The sequence below is a fragment of the Bufo gargarizans genome, chromosome 1, assembly GCF_014858855.1.
Source record: "Bufo gargarizans isolate SCDJY-AF-19 chromosome 1, ASM1485885v1, whole genome shotgun sequence".
NCBI lineage: Eukaryota > Metazoa > Chordata > Amphibia > Anura > Bufonidae > Bufo > Bufo gargarizans.
Genome location: NC_058080.1, coordinates 268020851 through 268041678, shown reverse-complemented (window position 1 = coordinate 268041678; position 20828 = coordinate 268020851). Strand labels below are relative to the sequence as shown.

The 20828-nt window shown below is 47.4% G+C and overlaps 1 protein-coding gene across 3 annotated transcripts in view; it reads left to right on the top strand.

Moving 5' to 3' along the window:
- Positions 1 to 20828, top strand: part of NPFFR2 (neuropeptide FF receptor 2) — a 359549-nt gene that overhangs the window by 277388 nt on the left and 61333 nt on the right. For all 3 annotated transcript variants that reach the window (XM_044277078.1, XM_044277072.1, XM_044277087.1), the window contains exon 3: positions 5263 to 5362. In XM_044277078.1, coding sequence (XP_044133013.1) covers positions 5263 to 5362 — 100 coding nt within the window. The remainder of the gene's footprint in view (positions 1 to 5262; positions 5363 to 20828) is intronic.

Genomic DNA, 20828 nt, shown 5'->3' with positions numbered 1-20828 from the left:
ATTGCTAAATTGGGAATTGTACTTCAACCCAGAACAAAAAATGTGCTTTGACGGGCACTAAATAACTTTCCCAGCTACAACAGGACAACGGTAACGAGAGATTTAGAGGGATTTAAATTTGAGGCCTAGTATTTAGGCGCTGGGTGACAGGTATGGGTTTAGTGACAGAATTAGACTTGGAAATACACAGTAGCGGGTGTGTGTGAAGTTATTCTGAATGACCCTATGTGCACCTTCAATATTATATACCCTTTTTGGGATAGATTTCAAATAGCTCTGATATAGCAGAAACCACTAAATTATGAAATTGCTAAATTGGGAATTGTACTTCAACCCAGAACAAAAAATGTGCTTTGACGGACACTAAATATCTTGCCCAGCAACAACAGTACAGCGGTGGGTAACGAGAGATTTAGAGGGAATTAAATTTGAGGCCTAGTATTTAGGCGCTGGGTCACCGGTATGGATTTAGTGACAGAATTAGACTTGGAAATACACAGTAGCGGGTGTGTGTGAAGTTACTCTGAATGACCCTATGTGCACCTTCAATATTATATACCCTTTTTGGGATAGATTTCAAAGAGCTCTGATATAGCAGGAACCACTAAATTATGAAATTGCTAAATTGGGAATTGTATTTCAACCCAGAACAAGAAATGTGCTTGAACGGACACTAAATAACTCGCCCAGCTACAGCACTAGGGACAGATTTAGCTGGATATAAATTTGAGGCCTAGTATTTAGGCGCTGGGTGACCGGTATGGATTTAGTGACAGAATTAGACTGGGATATGGCCAAAAAATGAACAGACTATTGCTGGTTAAATGCACTTGGTGTGACAGCTTCACCCTGATGTAGGCTTTAGCCAAAAAACAACCACACCATTGAGGGTTAAATGCACTTGGTGACAGGCGCAGCTTGCCCCTGATTTTGTATATGGCCAAAAAATGAACAGACTATTGCTGGTTAAATGCACTTGGTGTGACAGCTTCACCCTGATGTAGGCTTTAGCCAAAAAACAACCACACCATTGAGGGTTAAATGCACTTGGTGACAGGCGCAGCTTGCCCCTGATTTTGTATATGGCCAAAAAATGAACAGACTATTGCTGGTTAAATGCACTTGGTGTGACAGCTTCACCCTGATGTAGGCTTTAGCCAAAAAACAACCACACCATTGAGGGTTAAATGCACTTGGTGACAGGCGCAGCTTGCCCCTGATTTTGTATATGGCCAAAAAATGAACAGACTATTGCTGGTTAAATGCACTTGGTGTGACAGCTTCACCCTGATGTAGGCTTTAGCCAAAAAACAACCACACCATTGAGGGTTAAATGCACTTGGTCGCAGCTTGTGCTGGCGCACCACAAGACACAAAATGGCCGCCGATCACCCCAGAAAAATGAGACTGACAAACGGTCTGTGCAGCCTAAAAACAGTGAGCAATTGAGGATCAGCAGCTCAATGATCCACAGCTGCAGATCGATCAGTTAATCAAGTCCTTTGGAGGAGTTAATCTGCCTAATCTCGCCCTACTGTCGCAGCCGCAACCTCTCCCTACGCTAATCAGAGCAGAGTGACGGGCGGCGCTATGTGACTCCAGCTTAAATAGAGGCTGGGTCACATGGTGCTCTGGCCAATCACAGCCATGCCAATAGTAGGCATGGCTGTGATGGCCTCTTGGGGCAAGTAGTATGACGCTTGTTGATTGGCTGCTTTGCAGCCTTTCAAAAAGCGCCAAGAAAGCGTCACAAAAGCGCGAAGAAAGCGACGAACACCGAACCCGAACCCGGACTTTTACGAAAATGTCCGGGTTCGGGTCCGTGTCACGGACACCCCAAAATTCGGTACGAACCCGAACTATACAGTTCGAGTTCGCTCATCCCTATTCCTGAGTTATTCTTTTAAGAAGTGTTGGCTGACTTATGTCATATTTATCGTTTGATGTCACTGAGTGTCTATCTAGCTTACTATTCATTACACTATTGAAATCTCCCATTACTAGTATGGGACATTTACCTCTGGAGTCTGCAAACTCCACTAGACGGTGAATAACATAAAGTGAGAATGGTGGTGGTATGTACACGAAGGCTAATACACAGACTATTCCATTCTATTATCTTGTCCTTTGTATTATGTGTCTCCGTTAGTCCCACAATGGCCGGGAGATGTCTAATAACCATATCAAACACCATAACTCTTTTAACCTTATCTCCCAGTCCACGTACGTTCCATGTAATTATCCTACTTATGAGTACCTCCCACCCATGGATTCTTGTTTTTCCTCATCCCCAAACCCCACAGGACAACCATTCCCTCCCATTACCCATCCTCCTTCCCTCCCCTTCCCTCTCCCTTGCCCCCCCCCCCCCCCTTATCCAATCCCCCCCCCCTTCTGGTCGGTAGAAATAGAACATTTCCCCCACCTCTTCCACTCAGCCCCTTCCTGCCCTAACCCTTCCTCCCCATAACCCATCCGACACCCTACTTATTCCTTTTTTTTTTTCATGTTCCTATACCCTTGGCGTCTAGCCACTCCACTGCCTCCTCCGGAGACCCAAAAAACCTAACCTGGTCGCGATATATAACGCGAAGTTTAGTGGGGTATATCAGAGCATATTGTATCTGAGCTGCCGCTAGTCTCTTATTAACTTCTTTAAACTCACGCCTTTTTATCTGTGTTGCTCTGGAATAGTCTGGATATATCTCAATATTATTTCCATTAAACTCAATTAGTTGCATCTTTCTTTTATTTTTCATTATTGCATCTCTGTCCCTACTACTTTGTATTCTGGCCAGAATTGCCCTAGGTGGGCTCCCTTTTGGGGGGGGGGTCTCCCCGGTATTCTATGTGCTCTTTCTATTACAAACCATTGAGATAGACCCTCATTTTTAAAAATATCCTGTAGCCACTGATGAATAAACCCCGTTGGGTCCTCTCCCTCCACCCCCTCAGGGAATCCCACTAACCTAATATTTGATCTCCTAGACAAATCTTCCATTGTAGTAATTCTATCTAGAAGGGTCTTTTTTTCCCCATCCATCCTTTCCACTCTTTTTATAACTCCTTCTAGATCCTTTTTCATACTTCCAGCAGATAATTGCAGCTCTTTAACCTTATCCCTGACTTTATTCATATCCTCTTTTATAAAAGAGAGGTCCACCTGTACTGACGCAATCTTGAGGGTCAGCTCCTCTAGGCTATGATTCGATTTTTGCACCGTTTCCAAGATTTCTAGCAGCTTCCCATCTACTATATTTATTCTCTCCTCCATCCCTTCTCCACTACCCAACCTCCTATCCATCCCCCCCTGATCCACAGAAACCGGTGGGTCCCTCACTTCCTTCTGGCTTTCCTTATTCGCCCGTAACGAGCTCTTTATTTTTGGTGGGGATTTAAGATATTTTTCTAACCCGGTTACAGCAATGCTACCCTTTCCTCCTCCCGGCGAGGAGGAGCCTACAGATTTTCTGTTTACACCCTTTGGGGGCATTGCTGCGACCTCCCCAAAAAAAAAAAACACAGAAAGCACAATTCAAGAAATCCACCAAACCACTGCAATAAAATACAACGTCAAACTACCCCCCCCCCCACGCTTTTATAGTCAACAGCAAAGCAAAACAAAAAAAAAAAAAAAAAAAAAAAAACTAAAAGTTCGACTCCTGATCCTCTTCTCCTCTCTTCTTCCCGTTTCACTTCCAGGCACCAGGATACGCAAAAACTCAGTTCTCTCTTAGCTCAACCCTTACTCCTTGAGCCTCTAAGATCAGAACCATATATCGTATGGCACCAAATCATCACCTAGAACCCGCCAATCAGCAATATTCCAGTGTATATTCAAATGCAATAACTGAGAGAGTATATTAGTAAGACACTGTGTATAATCACATTTTCTGCATGTAGTCACTCACAACTGGAGCAGCCTGTTAGCATGGAGACAGTTAGTAGGTTAGCAGGTTTAGCTGATGAATAAGCAGTTAACTAGTTGCTCCGTTACGTTAATCAGTTAGTTCCTATTAACAAGAGTGGAGAATAAAGGGTCAATCTCACCAATCTTCAGCCGCAGGATGATGACACCCAAGCACCCACAGAAAGGGGGTAGGGACGCTCCTCTAATGGTCACAAGTTGCAAACAGACGTTGAGGACAACAGACAGGCATCAGACGAAGTGACCCAGAGAACCAGAGCATCAAAAATGCCACTCACACCCCCTGATGACACAGCGGCATAGGGACCCTCGGCAACAGGAACATATGATAGCGGTAGCCTTCCCAAACACGCCGCAGACCACAGGAGCGAGCTCAAACAAAAGCGCTCAGCGGAGAAAGCCAAAGGGAGAAGGCTGGTGCCAGATCACTGCCGCCACTCCGTCTAATGAGCCCGCGATCACGGCACTCAGACATCCATCAGGAAAAGGCACCAACCCTGGAGATAGCAGGAGCAGGAGCAGACGGAGGACACCGACATCCGTAACTCAACGGAGCAGCCAAACAGGAGAGGACAAAAGCAGAGTCATCACCACTGCTTGAATCCACAGTCGCAGCATACACCCGGAAGAGACTCCAACCCAGGAGGCGGCAGGAAGAGGTGGAAGACGCCGGCACCAGCGATTCAGCAGGGCATCCAGGCGATGGGGAGGGGGCAGAGAGCACGACGTGACGTCCTCACGTCATCACGTCCTGGAGCGCGATTCCTATCTGTATTAGAAGTAAAAACAGATGGCTACTCTACCTACAATTAATCTACTCCATTATCTTCACCTGAACTTAACCACCCACCCAGCAACTGGGGGATGGTGAATCACAAAGTTCATAAGGAAGTGGAACATTGAAGGTAGCATGTTAGTCATGAGTAAGAATATTTATTTGTTTGAAACGTATTGACTGTAAATGGATATGTGAAGATTTATGCCATTGACGTTGTATTACCCACTACTGGAAATAAAGAAACCATCACTCAAAGATTGCAGGTGCTGGAATTTCTATCATTTTAATAAGGTTTATACTTTGATATTTTTGTTTTGACATACAGTATTTCAGAGACTTTTAATGCAAATAGGAACCATTATACAAAGTCTAATTAATATGGCATTTAAAAGCTTTGGTGTAATAGGCTTCAAGGTTATGTATAAATGTTTATTGAAAAAAAAAAAACTTAATCCTGTAATGCATTTGTTATCGTCACCTTACATGTGCCGCAGGTATTAATGGATAATTCATTCATAGTGCAAAGCTGTGCTATAATTATTTTTTTTTCCCTTAGGTTGGCCTTTTGGAAACACAATATGTAAAATGAGTGGAATGGTTCAGGGAATTTCTGTTTCTGCCTCTGTTTTCACATTGGTTGCAATAGCTGTGGACAGGTGAGTGACTATTAAATCCACATTTTCTTTTAATTTTGAAACCGAGCTATGGCATGTATGTCATAATTCCCATTCTATTGTTACATTTCTGATAAATAGAAAATCAAAGATAATTAGATAATCCTATATAAACCAGTATTACAAACTGTAGTAAAAAAAAACAAAAAACATGTAGTATGTCCATCAAGTTTAAGGAATGGGAAGTCATGGATGAAGAGGGATGGGCAAACATAAGAGCAAATTTGCCCTAAAAGAGTACAATGTGTTTCCTGATCCAAAGTAGTGATCAGACATTCAACACCAGAATAATATACATGCAGAAACAATTGAGACATGCTTTTGGAGGCCCTCATGCCAGCCATGGTAGAAATTCTATTACATGGTGTAATGGGATACAAATAACTATACACTACATTACATAAGTATTGCAGTGTATTGTATAAGTGATCAAGTTTTAAAATTAAAAGTGAAAAAAAGTTTGAAATCAAAAAAATACAAATGTCTCTATTTATCATATAAAAAAGTATTAAAAAAGAATTGTCAAAATATGTCTAAAATATTAAATTATCCCGTTATTTAACTCACACAGTAAATGCCACAGTGAATTCAATGCCAGTTAATTCTCAATGCCATTGCATCTAAAAAAATGCAATAAAATGTATCAAACATTTGTAGGTAGCACAAAAAAAACTACCCCTTACCCTGCAAAAAACAGTCCCCCACACAGCTCTACTTATGTGAAAATAAAAATAAGGGTACTATGGCGACACATGCAAGTTTTCTTTTTATATTTTAAATTTTTGTAAAAATAGTAAAATATAACAAAGAGTTAAAAAATTTGCTTTTCCATAATTACCCACTACCGTACCCAATAATAAGGTTAAGGTGTTATTTTTACAGCATACTGACCTCCATAAAAAAAATTATAGATTCTTTTCAACTTTAAAAGGGTTGTCTCATCTCAGACAATGGGGATATATCGCTAGGATATGCCCCCATTGTCTAATAGGTGCAGGTCCAACCGCTGGCACCTATATCGAGAACGGAGCCTCGAAAGTGGTGGGGGGGCGCACAGTGCATGTACTGCCGCTTTCCATTCTTATCGTTGGCTTGGCTATTTCTGTCGGGCCCATAGAACTGAATGGGAGCGGTGGCTGTTCGTGCGCGGTGCGCTCCTATTCACTATGAGGAGAGCGCTTGGTGGCGGCCGGACCTGCACCTACAGGATAAGACCTCTTGCACATGAACATTGTGCATCCATTCCGTGCATTGGGGACCACAATTTGCAGCCCCCAATGCACGGCAACGTCCGTGCCGCGGCCGGGACGGATCGAGACGCATTGAACTTAAATGGGTCCGTGATCCGTCCGCACAAGTTCTATTTTTTGCAGTGCAGAGGCACGGACAGAAACACCACGGAAGCACTCCGTAGTGCTTCTGTGGGTTTCCGATCTGTGCTTCCGTTCCGCATCTCCACTACACACAACGTTCGTGTGCAAGAGGCCTAAGACTGAGGCTGGGTTGAGACCCTTTTAAAGGCTATATACACCATGGGGGTATTTTTGTATGCATTTTAATCATTTTTTTAATAGGTCTTTATTAATAATGTTCAACCATTTATGAAATACAAGTGTCACTACCAGAGCTTTGAGACGTTCTCACAGCTCTGTTTCTCCACCCCTGTGATGATGTCACTACTAGAGCTTGGAGGAGTTCCTTCTGCCCTGTTTCTCCGCCCCTGTGATGAGGTCTTTACTTTCGGTTTCCTTCCTCCCAGCTGTCTCTCCTGTGTTTGATTTCGCTGCCTTTAAATCACCCCTCCTCCTTTGTAGAGGTGCGGATTATACTTTTCATTTGAGCTGTATCTCTCGCTTGAGTAACTTCACCTGTGTGATATCTTTTCACTGGATCTGTGTTCTGCTGAAGCAAGTACTTCGGATATTGTCTGCTGACTTCGGATCTGTTTTCACTGCAGCCGCAACTCCTTCAGTTAAGTGTTCAGACATTGTGTGTTTCTGTTTCTTTGCTGACTGGATCCGAGGCGACCCCGGTTCCGTCCATATACTGAGCAGGGCACCGGTGGCCGTGCCCCTTCCACTATTGTAGGGGTTTCAGTGGTCATCAGCCTAAGGTACGCGGGCATGTCTCGATCCACCATATGGATCCGGACATGTGCATAGCAGCTTAGGGAGAGCTTTTAGGGTCTGACAGGGGTCACCCTTTATCCTCCCTAGTTTGGGTCCGGTCAGTCGCTATTCACTGTGTGTTGCTCACTTACAGCCGTGACATTATAATCCGCCAAACCGTCCTTTTTTGACATGGATCCGCTTTCTGACCTGGTTGACCGCATGCAGGGTCTTTCTTTGGAGGTAGCGGATCTCCGTCAATCTATGACTCAGCTTCAAGCATTGGGCTCTGCTCCGGCCCATGGAGTCTGTTGCGAGCCAAAGGTCTCACTTCCGGAAACGTTCTCCGGGGGCAGTGAGAATTTTGTTCGTTTCAGAGAGGCATGCAAACTCCATTTTTGCTTGTGTCCCCATTCCTCTGGTAATGAGGAACAGAGGGTGAGGATTGTCATCTCCCTGCTCAGGGGTAATGCTCAGACTTGGGCTTTTTCGTTGCCATCGGGGGATCCCTCCCTTCGATCCGTGGAAAGATTTTTTGTGGCCCTGGGGCAGATATATGATGACCCGGATCGTGTTGCTCTGGCCGAATCTAACTTACGTTCTTTATGCCAGAACAAACTGTCTGCGGAGCTTTATTGTTCTGAATTTCGGAGATGGGCAGCTGATTCAGGTTGGAATGATGCTGCACTCCGGAGTCAGTTCTCTCATGGTCTCTCAGAGAGATTGAAAGATGCGTTTGCTTTCCATGAGAGACCAACGTCCTTAGAGTCTGCCATGTCATTGGCGGTACGCCTTGACAGGCGTCTAAGAGAAAGAAACGAGACCTCTCTGTCCAGTCATTTTCAGTCTAGGGGCAGTGGTGCGGACTCATTCACTGTGCAGGGGCCTCATCCTCTCTCGGTTCCCTCTGTGGAGGAGCCCATGCAGCTAGGTCGACTTGCCCCTGATAAAAGAGGATTTAGTCCTCAGAGAATGGTGTGTTTTTGTTGTGGGGGCATAGGTCATTTGGCAAATGTTTGTCCGTCTAGGAAATTCTTGAACTGTACTAAGAGTTATAATAAGAGAAAAACCTCAAAAGGTAAATCATCAAACTCTGCTTCATCTGCTACTTTGGGCAAAGTTGATGTAGGAATTGATGCTTTTCCTCTGACCTGCAGTTCCCGTTTTCTCCTTTCTGCCAGGGTAGCGCTAGGGAGCAAAGTCATTTCTTGTGAAATTTTTGTCGATAGTGGAGCGGCCGTCAATCTTATTGATACTCAATTTGTAGCCATGCATGGTTTTCAGGTTTGCACATTAGAAAAGGATATACCTGTTTTTGCTATTGACTCTGCTCCACTCTCACAGAGATCCCTGAAGGGCATTGTTCACAATATCCGGTTAGCGGTAGGTGACACTCATGTGGAGGATATATCTTGTTTTGTCCTTAACGGATTGCCTTCTCCTCTAGTTTTGGGGTTACCCTGGCTCACTAGACATAACCCCACTATTGATTGGCAAGGAAGGCAAATAAATGAGTGGACTGAGTTTTGTAGAGAGAATTGTCTCACAGCAATTTTGGCAGAGGTGTCTGCTAAAACGGTGCCATCATTTCTCTCTGATTTCTCGGACGTGTTTTCCGAGAGCGGTGTTCAGGAGCTACCTCCTCACCGGGAGTTTGACTGTCCCATTAACCTCATTCCCGGCGCCAAGCTGCCAAAAGCACGCCTCTACAATCTCTCACAACCGGAAAGAATCGCAATGCGAACTTATATCTCTGAGAGTCTCGATAAGGGGCATATTCGTCCCTCAAAATCACCTGTTGCCGCTGGTTTTTTTTTTGTTAAAAAGAAAGATGGCTCTCTGAGACCTTGCCTAGATTTTAGGGAGCTGAACCGTATCACGATTCGCGATCCCTATCCCCTTCCTCTGATCCCGGACCTCTTCAACCAAATTGTTGGGGCCAAGGTTTTTTCCAAATTGGATTTGAGAGGCGCGTACAACCTGGTCAGGGTCAGAGAGGGGGATGAATGGAAAACGGCCTTTAATACCCCTAACGGGCATTTTGAGAATCTCGTTATGCCTTTCGGCCTGATGAATGCTCCGGCCGTCTTTCAGCATTTTGTTAACAGTATTTTCTACCATTTAATGGGGAAATTTGTATTGGTGTATCTTGATGATATTTTGATTTTTTCCCCTGATGTTCAGACCCATCAGGATCATCTTTTTCAGGTTCTGCGGATTCTGCGGGAGAATAAATTGTACGCCAAGCTGGAGAAATGTGTTTTTATGGTATCGGAGATTCAATTTCTGGGTTTTCTCCTCTCTGCTTCTGGTTTTCGCATGGATCCGGAGAAGGTCCGTGCTGTGCTGGAGTGGGAGCTTCCTGAGAATCAGAAGGCATTGATGCGCTTTCTGGGTTTTGCGAACTATTACAGAAAGTTCATTTTGAATTATTCCTCTGTTGTCAAACCCCTCACTGACATGACAAAAAAGGGGGCGGATTTTTCCTCTTGGTCGGAGGAGGCGCTTGCAGCTTTTTCTAAGATTAAAGAGAGTTTTGCGTCTGCTCCCGTCTTGGTGCATCCCGATGTTTCCTTACCTTTTATTGTTGAGGTGGATGCTTCCGAGGTGGGTGTGGGTGCGGTTTTGTCCCAGGGCCCTTCTCCTGCCAAGTGGCGACCCTGTGCCTTTTTCTCTAAAAAACTCTCCCCGGCAGAGAGAAACTATGATGTGGGAGATAGAGAGTTGTTGGCCATCAAGTTGGCTTTCGAGGAATGGCGCCATTGGTTGGAGGGGGCCAGGCACCCTATCACCGTTTTTACCGACCATAAGAATCTGGCGTACTTGGAGTCGGCCAGGCGTATGAATCCGAGACAGGCCAGATGGTCTCTGTTCTTCTCCAGATTCAATTTTGTCGTTACATTCCGCCCTGGGATCAAAAATGTGAAGGCTGATGCTCTCTCTCGCTGTTTTCCGGGAGGAGGAAACTCCGAGGACCCGGGTCCCATTTTGGCGGAGGGGGTGGTTGTTTCTGCTCTGTATTCTGATTTGGAGGCCGAGGTCCAGGCTGCCCAGACTGAGGTACCTGCCCGTTGTCCTCCTGGGAAGTTGTTTGTGCCTCCTGAGTTACGTCACAAACTCTTCAAGGAGCATCATGATACTGTTCTTGCTGGTCACCCCGGGAGTAGAGCCACGGTAGATCTCATTGCTCGGAGATTTTGGTGGCCGGCTCTTCGTAAGTCGGTGGAGGGTTTTGTGGCTGCTTGTGAGACGTGCGCTCGCGCTAAGGTCCCTCGTTCACGGCCTTCAGGTCCCCTTCTCCCGTTACCCATACCTTCCCGTCCTTGGACACACCTCTCCATGGACTTTATCACGGATCTTCCTCGTTCCTCAGGGAAGTCGGTGATCCTGGTGGTGGTGGACCGTTTTAGCAAGATGGCTCATTTCGTACCCTTCCCTGGTTTACCCAGTGCTAAAACGTTGGCGCAAGCTTTTGTCGACCATATTGTTAAATTGCATGGCATTCCCTCGGATATTGTTTCCGATAGAGGCACGCAGTTTGTGTCCAGATTCTGGAAGGCTTTCTGTTCTCGCCTGGGGGTTCGGCTGTCCTTCTCTTCTGCTTTTCACCCGCAGTCGAATGGTCAGACTGAACGCGTCAACCAGAATCTGGAGACATATTTGCGCTGTTTTGTGGCAGAGAACCAGGAGGATTGGTGTTCATTTCTCCCTCTTGCTGAGTTTGCTCTGAACAACCGTCGTCAGGAATCTTCTGATAAGTCACCATTCTTTGGTGCATATGGGTTCCATCCGCAGTTTGGGACATTCTCGGGAGGGGCTCCCTCTGGTTTGCCTGAGGAGGAGAGATTTTCCTCGTCTTTGTCTACCATTTGGCAAAAGATTCAGAGTAATCTTAGAAAGATGAGTGAGAAATATAAGCGTGTGGCTGATAAGAGACGTGTGCCTGGTCCGGACCTGAATGTGGGTGATCTGGTGTGGTTGTCTACAAGAAATATTAAACTGAAGGTTCCCTCCTGGAAATTGGGTCCCAAGTTTATTGGGCCTTATAAAATCTTGTCAGTCGTCAATCCTGTTGCCTTCCGTCTTGATCTTCCACGGGTTTGGAAGATACATAATGTATTTCACAGGGCTCTTTTAAAACCATATGTCCAGCCCACGGTACCCTCCTCTTTGCCTCCTCCTCCGATTTTGGTTGATGGCAATCTGGAGTTTGAGGTTTCCAGAATTGTGGACTCTCGCATTGTCCGCGGTTCTCTTCAGTACCTCGTTCATTGGAAGGGTTATGGTCCTGAGGAGAGGATGTGGGTTCCGGTGTCGAACATTAAAGCCACTCGCCTCATCAGGGCATTTCATAGGGCTCATCCTGAGAAGGTGGGCCCTGGGTGTCCGGAGTCCACCCGTAGATGGGGGGGGGGGGGGTACTGTCACTACCAGAGCTTTGAGACGTTCTCACAGCTCTGTTTCTCCACCCCTGTGATGATGTCACTACTAGAGCTTGGAGGAGTTCCCTCTGCCCTGTTTCTCCGCCCCTGTGATGAGGTCTTTACTTTCGGTTTCCTTCCTCCCAGCTGTCTCTCCTGTGTTTGATTTCGCTGCCTTTAAATCACCCCTCCTCCTTTGTAGAGGTGCGGATTATACTTTTCATTTGAGCTGTATCTATCGCTTGAGTAACTTCACCTGTGTGATATCTTTTCACTGGATCTGTGTTCTGCTGAAGCAAGTACTTCGGATATTGTCTGCTGACGTCGGATCTGTTTTCACTGCAACCACAACTCCTTCAGTTAAGTGTTCAGACATTGTGTGTTTCTGTTTCTTTGCTGACTGGATCCGAGGCGACCCCGGTTCCGTCCATATACTGAGCAGGGCACCGGTGGCCGTGCCCCTTCCACTATTGTAGGGGTTTCAGTGGTCATCAGCCTAAGGTACGCTGGCATGTCTCGACCCACCATATGGATCCGGTCATGTGCATAGCAGCTTAGGGAGAGCTTTTAGGGTCTGACAGGGGTCACCCTTTATCCTCCCTAGTTTGGGTCCGGTCAGTCGCTATTCACTGTGTGTTGCTCACTTACAGCCGTGACAACCAGAGTTAAAAATCAGTCTGTTTGCAAGCTGTCACTTGGTGTTTTTTGTTTTTAATCCTGTCATCTGAGGCTCATGTGTAGTTCTTATCTCTGATTTCCTGACATAATAAACACTAATTACAGCTCAATTCTTAACAAACTGATACGAATATGGCTTATACAAAAAAAAAAATTTGGTAACATTTCTGCCACTTTCTGCTTATACCTGGGGTCTAGTAGCGTGGCCACCCAGTACAGGTCATTCTCCTTCATCCTTTTTATATGAGGGTCCCTCAACAGACATGACAGCATGAAAGACCCCATTTGTACAAGGTTGGATGCCGAGCTACTCATTTCCCGTTCCTCCTCCTCACTGATGTCATTGACGGTCTGTTCTTCCCCCCAGCCGCGTACAACACCACGGGTCCCAGATAGGTGACAACAACGAGCACCCTGGGATGCCTGCTGTGGTTGGTCTTCCTCCTCCTCAAAGCCACATTCCTCCTCTGACTCCTCTTCCTCATACTCCTCTTGCAGCGTTGCCGCAGGTTCGGCAAGCGATGATGACAAGGCTGTTTCTGGTGGTGATGGTGACCACAACTCTTCCTCTTCACGCTCATCTACAGCCTGATCCAGCACTCTTCGCAGGGCACGCTCCAGGAAGAAAACAAATGGGATGAGGTCGCTGATGGTGCCTTCGGTGCGACTGACTAGGTTTGTCACCTCCTTAAAAGGACACATGAGCCTACAGGCATTGCGCATGAGCGTCCAGTAACGTGGCAAAAAAAATTCCCAGCTCCGCAGAGGCTGTCCTAGCACCCCGGTCATACAAATACTTGTTGAAGGCTTTTTCTTGTTGGAGCAGGCGGTCGAACATTAGGAGTGTTGAATTCCAACGTGTCGGGCTGTCGCAAATCAAGCGCCTCACTGGTATGTTGTTTCGGTGCTGAATGTCTGAAAAGTGCGCCATGGCCGTGTAGGAACGCCTGAAATGGCCACACACCTTCCTGGCCTGCTTGAGGACGTCCTGTAAGCCTGGGTACTTAGACACAAAGCGTTGTACGATAAGATTCAACACATGTGCCATGCCGCCAACAAATTGCTTCCATTGTCACACACCACTTTCCCGATCTCCAGTTGGTGCGGGGTCAGCCACTGATCCACCTGTGCGTTCAGGGCGGACAGGAGTGCTGGTCCGGTGTGGCTGTCTGCTTTCAGGCAAGTCAACCCCAAGACAGCGTGACACTGTCGTATCCGGGATGTGGAATAGCCCCTAGGGAGCTGGGGGGATTCAGTTGATGTGCAGCCAGACGCCGCAGCAGAAGAGGACTCAGCCGAGGAGGTCATGGAAGAGGATGGAGTATGAGGAGTAGAGGAGGTGGCAGTAGGCCTGCCTGCAAGTCGTGGCGGTGTCACCAACTCCGCTGCAGAGCCACGCATTCCATGCTTGGCAGCCGTCAGCAGGTTGACCCAATGCGCAGTGTAGGTCATATACCTGCCCTGACCGTGCTTTGCAGACCAGGTATCAGTGGTCAGATGGACCCTTGCCCCAACACAGTATGCCAGAGATGCCATGACTTTCTTTTCAATCACTGATTAGACGTTTGAGATTGCCTTATTAGAAAAAAAAATTAGTCCGGGTACCTTCCACTGTGGTGTCCCAATAGCGACAGATTTTTTGAAGGCCTCAGACTCCACCAGCTGGTATGGTAAAAGCTGGCGGGCTAAGAGTTCCGTCAAGCCAGCTGTCAGACGCCGGGCAAGGGGGTGACTCTGTGACATTGTCTTCTTACGCTCAAACATTTCCTTTACAGACATGTGACTGTGGGCAGATGAGATGGAACTGCTAAAGGTGAGAGGCGGAGTGGTGGGTGGTTGAGAGGGGGCAAGGAGGACAGCAGTGGTTGACGTGGCTGAAGATGCTGGACCAGGAGGAGGATGGTGGCTTTGAGCTTGTGTGCTGCTTCTACTCGTCATCATGTGTTGATCCCATAGGCGTTTGTGATGTGAGATCATGTGCCTTCGCAAAGCAGTTGTACCTAGGTGGGTGTTGGATTTCCCACGACTCAGTTTCTTTTGGCACAGGTTGCAAATGACATTGCTGTTGTCAGAGGCAGACACACAAGGAGGAGGATGGTGCGTCAAGGTTCTTAGCAGAAGCTGTTGAAGATTGGGTGTTGTGTGTAAGCCAGTCAACTATTTTCTCCGAATTTTTTGGGTTCAGGGTACATGGCCTCTGAACACTGGGCATTATGCCAGGGCCAGTGGAAATCACAGCACCACGAACACGACGGACCCTGCGGCGCGGCCTGCCTCTGCCTGTCATTTTTTATTAGATAAGTGTTACTATGCGTGAGAGGTACTGTGCCACCCTATATAAGTGGTGGACAGTGGGCACAGTACAGTCTGTGTGGGCCTGACACACACAGGCTTGCAAATGTGATTATTTCACAGAAAAAATTTCAATAGAATTTTTTTTATGTGCAAGGTATTTGAGTGAATGACACCCTGTAACGGTATGAGTGCAGGCCTAGCCACTAGCAGTATACAGTATGTGTGGGCCTGACACACACGGGCTTGCAAATGTGATTAGATCACAGAAAAATATTAAATAGAATTTTTTTTATCTGCAAGGTATTTTTTGTCACACCCTGTATGAATGGTGTGCCCTGTGCACGTGCTGTCTATGACTGAGCCTGCAGCCTCTCAGACACGGGCAGCCAGGCAACTGCAATACATATATAAAAAAAAAAAAAAAGCACACTGATGTACAATCCCTGAAAAGGGCTTTTTGGGGTGCTGTCAGGACGCTGTCCTTACAGCAGATGAGTCGGTGGACACAGAACAATGCCCTAGCTAACGCTTTCCCTATTGAATCAGCAGCAGCTACACTCTCCCTCCTCTCACTGTGAATGCAGTTTCCGAATGAATCTAAAATGGATGCTGTCCAGGAGGTGGGAGGGTCTGGGAGGGAGGGTCTGCTGCTGATTGGCTGGAAATTGTCTACTGACTGTGAGGTACAGGGTCAAAGTTTACTCAATGATGATGTATAGGGGGCGGACCGAACATCGCATATGTTCGCCCGCAGAGGTGAACGCGAATAAGCTATGTTCGCCGGGAACTATTCGCCGGCGAATAGTTCGGGACATCACCAATGATGAGGGGACCTATGCATTTTGATCAAAATGTATAAAATCTCCTTTTGGACTTGTTGATAAATTATGCTGTAAAGCAAAAGGTCAATGCTTGGTATGTGGATATGTGATGCATGTCTCTTTTTCTGCAGATTGTCTGTTGCGCTTGTGTCCCATGTCAGCCATTGCTCCACTCCTCCTTTTGGGCATGGATGCTTAACAAACCAGCTCCTGCCTGGTGCCCTGGTCACACTGCCCCTCTTCTAGCTACCAGTGCTCCTCCTAGATGTCAGCACTGTCAGTGTCTCTTGCAGGCTGCGGCGTGCGTGCTATCCTGAGCATATGCTCACTCTTGGCTTCTTAAAGGGCCAATGCAACCATCCAAATTCTTTCTCAGCCTATGGTTGGCTGCCCCAGGATATTTAAGGCAACTTCCCTAGTGGTAAAGGGCCTGAGCTTTAGGTTACCTAGTCTCAAGTACAGCAAAGGTGTATTCTCTGTCTGACTACCCTGTGTACCAAACTCCAGTCTGACTATTAACTCTGACTTCTAGCCACCTGCACCTACCCTAACCCTAGGCCTTCCGCACGCGAACGTGTGCTTCCTGTTGCCATATTGCGGACCGCATTTGCCGTTCCATGGCTATTCAGCATCACCGATGCAGACACATTTACTTCAATGGGTCCGCAAATCCGGAGATGTGGAATGGTGTGGAACGGAAGCATGGAACGGAACCCTACGGAAGCACAACGGAGTGCTTCAGTGGGGTTTCGTCCCATACTTCCGTTCAGCAAAAAGATAGAAAATGTCCTATTTTTTTGCGGAACGGCCTGATCATGGACCCATTAAACTGAATGGGTCCGCAATCTGCTGCAGCTGCCCCACGGACGGTGTTCGAGCGTTGCGGCCCGCATACAGGAGGCCTTAGTCAGTTTTTTTTTTTTTTGTCCTACTGCTGCCTGCCCTGACCTTTCACGGATACGCTTGTATGCTGCCTGCCCAGAACTCTGCTCGTCTCATGACTATGCAAATTGCCTGACCCCTAAGTCTTTTGCACCGGTGTCTCTGACCCCATGGTCAGTAAAATCCAGATCCCTGTATAGGGTTTAAAGTGTAAATACCAAAAGATTGCCAGGATAACACACCCACTACTCATAATATTGTCAAATGCAATACTGCAATAAAGAAACAATATTTTGGTCTTAAAGAGAGTCTGTCACCTAGTTTTTGTTATTAAACTAAGCTAAGTGTCAGGTAGTAGTAGCAGAGAAATTTAAATCATTCCCTTCTTTATGCCACATTCACACGACTGTACCCATTTTCATTTTTGTGGGCCCCATTGTCAAAATGCCTATTCTTGTCTTCAAAATGACATCTGTGTGCTATCTGCACTTTTTGCAGCCCCATAGAAATGAATGTATACGCTTCTGATCCGCTATGTGAATTGGACCTCGACCAAAAATATGGTTGTGTGCATGAAGCCTTATGGTAACTATTTCTTCAATTAGCAGAACATGTAGTTTGAACACATTTGCAATTCAGTTGCTCTGAGCACAAGGGCAGGACTTTTCCCTCGGTGCATAGTTGTTCCTTCCCTTCCATCTGCTCACTAAGCCCCTTCAGGCTTCTGGGAACTAATTTTGTCTGGTCCTATAACCTTGCATGTGTATAGTGCATTTTGCTGCATGTGCAGTATACTTCTCTCCAGGGCAGGGACAAGATTATGTACTGTACACTAGGGTTGAGCGGACCCGTGGATGTTCGGGTTCCCTGGGTTCGGACGAACTTCGGGTTAAAGTTAGGGTCCAGGACCCAAATTTGAACCGATCTTGATCCCGAACCTCATTAAAGTCAAAGGGGACCTGAACTTTGGTGCACTAAAATGGCTGTAAAATAGTCATAGTGAGGGCTAGAGGGCTGCAAAAGGAAGAAAAATGGGGGTAAGAGCAGGACAATTGCCCTGCAAACAAATGTGGATAGGGAAATGACTTAAAATAACATAGAATAAAAATTTTAAAAAACATAATAATCTTGAACTAGGAGGCGGAGGTCAAAGTGGAGTAGGAGGTTGAGGAGGAGGTAGACGTGGCGGTGTAGATGGAAGTGGCGGTGGAGGAGAAGGAGGTAGCCAACACTGTTTTTGTTTATTTATTTATTTTATGAATTTGGGAAGACCCCAAAACATTTGGAAATAAAAAAGAGAATGCAAAGAGAGAGTGCGCTGGAGTCTAACAATGGCTAGGTGCGGTCGATATACTTGTCTATTAAGCACAAGGTACGGACAAGTCCTGTGGGATCCATGCCATATTCATTTTAATGAACGTGAGCTTGTCCACGTTGGCTGTGGACAGGCGGCTGCACTTGTCTGTGATCACCCCTCGCCGTGCTAAACACACATTCGGACAATACACTCTCCGCAGGGCAGCACCACCAAGGCGTAAAGGGCAAACTCAGGCCATGTGCCCAATTTGTAGAAGTTGAATGGGGCAGACCAATCAGTCAGTACGTGTAGACGTGTGCGCACGTACTGTTCCACCATGTTGCTGAAATGCTGCCTCCTGCTAAGACATTCCGTATCAGCTAGTGGTGCTGGTTGTTGTGGCGTGCTGACAAAGCTTTTCCACATTTTGGCCATGCTAACCCTGCCTTCTGAGAAGCTGGCAATGCCCCAGCTGCGTTGGCGACTTCTTCCTCCTCATCTGCCTTCGCCTTGTGCTTCCACTGAGCCCCTGCTGTCAGTTGGGAATGCCATCAGCAGAGCGTCTACCAGTGATGGAATTAAGCGGGGATCCAGCAGGGTGGCCTCCCAGTAATCAGCACTGGTTACAATGTGGGCAACTCGGCGGGCATTGCGCAGGCACTGCAGCATGTAGTCACTCATGTGTGCCAGGCTGCCCAGAGGCAACGACAAGCTGTCCTCTGTGGTAGGCGTATCGTCTGTGTCCTCTGTATCCCCCAAGCCACGCTCCAGTGAGGCCCATGAGCTGCTTTGGGTGCCACTATACTGTGAACACGCTTCCTCCTCCTCATCATCCTCTTCCTCTAGAACTGTGTCCTGGCTGGACAGTTGTGTACCTGGCCTCTGTTGGTGCAGGAACCCACCCTCCGAGCCACTTGTGAATGACTGGCCTGATAACCGTGGAAATTACCCCTCTTACTCCTGTGCCACATCCTCTTCCATCATCGCCCGAAGCGTTTTTTCAAAGAGACATAGAAGTGGGATAGTAACGCTGCGGACAGCGTCATCTGCACTAGCCGCCTTGGTGGAACACTCAAAACAGTGTAACTTGGCACACATGTCCCGCATGGAGGTCCACTCATTGGTGGTTAAGTGGTGCTGTTCCGCAGAGCGACTCACCCGTGTGTGCTGCAGCTAAAACTCCACTATCACCTGCTGCCTCTCGTGTGCAAGGTGGAGTTCCGCCATGTGCATACATCGCATATGAGGCGGTGAGTGGGAAGGCCGAAGTTACACTGCAGGGCAGACAGGCGAGCAGCAGCAGGGTGAGAATGCTGAAAGCGCGCAGAGACGGCCCGCATTTTCTGCAGCAGCTCTGACATATCAGGGTAATTTTTCAGGAACCTCTGCACCACCAAATTCAGCACATGCGCCAGGCAAGGAATTTGCGTTAAACCGGCTAGGCCCAGAGCTGCTACGAGATTTCGCCCATTATCGCACACCACCAGGCCAGGCTTGAGGCTCAGTGGCACCAACCACTCATCGGTCTGTTGTTACATGCCCGTCCACAGCTCATGCGCGGTGTGGGGATTTTCCCCCAAACTGATGAGTTTCAAAACAGTCTGTTGTCGTTTTCCCCCGGCTGTGCAGAAGTTGGTGGTGCAGGTGTTACGCTGACTGGAAGAGAAGACGGTAGAGGAGGAAGCAGAGTAGGAGGAGGAGGCAATAGGAGGCAACGTACTGCAATCCTCGGTTGCGGAAGTACATGCGCCAAACTGCTATCCGCCTCAGGCCCAGCCTCCACTGCATTTACCCAGTGTGCAGTTAGGGAGATATAACGTACCTGCCCGTTCTTACTGGTCCACGTATCGGTGGTTATGTGGACCTTGCCACAGATGGCGTTGCGCAGTGCACACCTGATTTTGTCTGCCACTTGGTTGTGCAGGGCAGAGATGGCTCGCCTGGAAATGCAGCTGGGAACCACGTACTGTGGGACAGTCACAGCTATAAGGTTTTTAAAAGTCTCTGTCTCCACCAGACAGAATGACAGCATTTCAAAGGCCAGGAATTTTGAAATGCTGGCATTTAGGGCCAGGGATCACTGGTGGCTAGGGGGATACTTCCTCTTTCTCTCCAGTGTTTGGGGGAAGGACAGCTAAATGCTTCCATGAGACAGTGTGGACATGCTGGGTGACGTTAGGAGAGGTGGTGGTGTTGCTGCCACATCCTCTGTTCGTAGGGTGGCAGGTGCCACTGTCACTCCGGAGGGGGAGGAAGAGGCGGAGACTGCAGCAGAATAGGTAGCAGGAGGAGCCTGAGATCTTTTGTGGTTTTTGAGTTGTTTACTCCACTGCAGCTCGTGCTTCTCATCATCCTCCACACCATCTTCTACCCACGCCTCACCCCTGCCCTCCTTGCCATTCGGCACACTGCAGAAAGCCGCAGCAGTTGGCACCTGTGTTTCGTCATCATCAGATGTTCTGCGATGGTCCTCCCATGTCCACATCCTGAAACAAAAGTGGTTGGGCATCAGTGCACTCAATATCTTCCACTTCTGGGGCAGGGCTAGGTGGATGGCCGACGGCAACCCTGCCAGCAGAGTCATCAAAGAGCATAAGAGACTGCTACATAACTTGAGGCTCAGACTGCTTGCCTTATTTGCAAGGGGGTGAGGTGAAAGACAGATGCCCATGGGCTGCAGGTGCCAACTCTGCGCTTTGAGCAGAAGACCGGGTTTGAGAGAATGTGAAGAAACTTGAGATACTGTCAGTCACCCAATTTTCTAGCGCCTCTACTTGTTCTGGCCTCACCCTACGTACACTGGTATTCGGGCCTAAAAAATAACGCTGAACGTTCTGTCGTCTATGTGCACTTGTGGAAGGTGTTTTCATTTGGGAGTGTAGCTGGAACAAATCGACCATGTCCACGTCCTCTCACTGCAACCAGAGATCCACCAACACCAGTAGC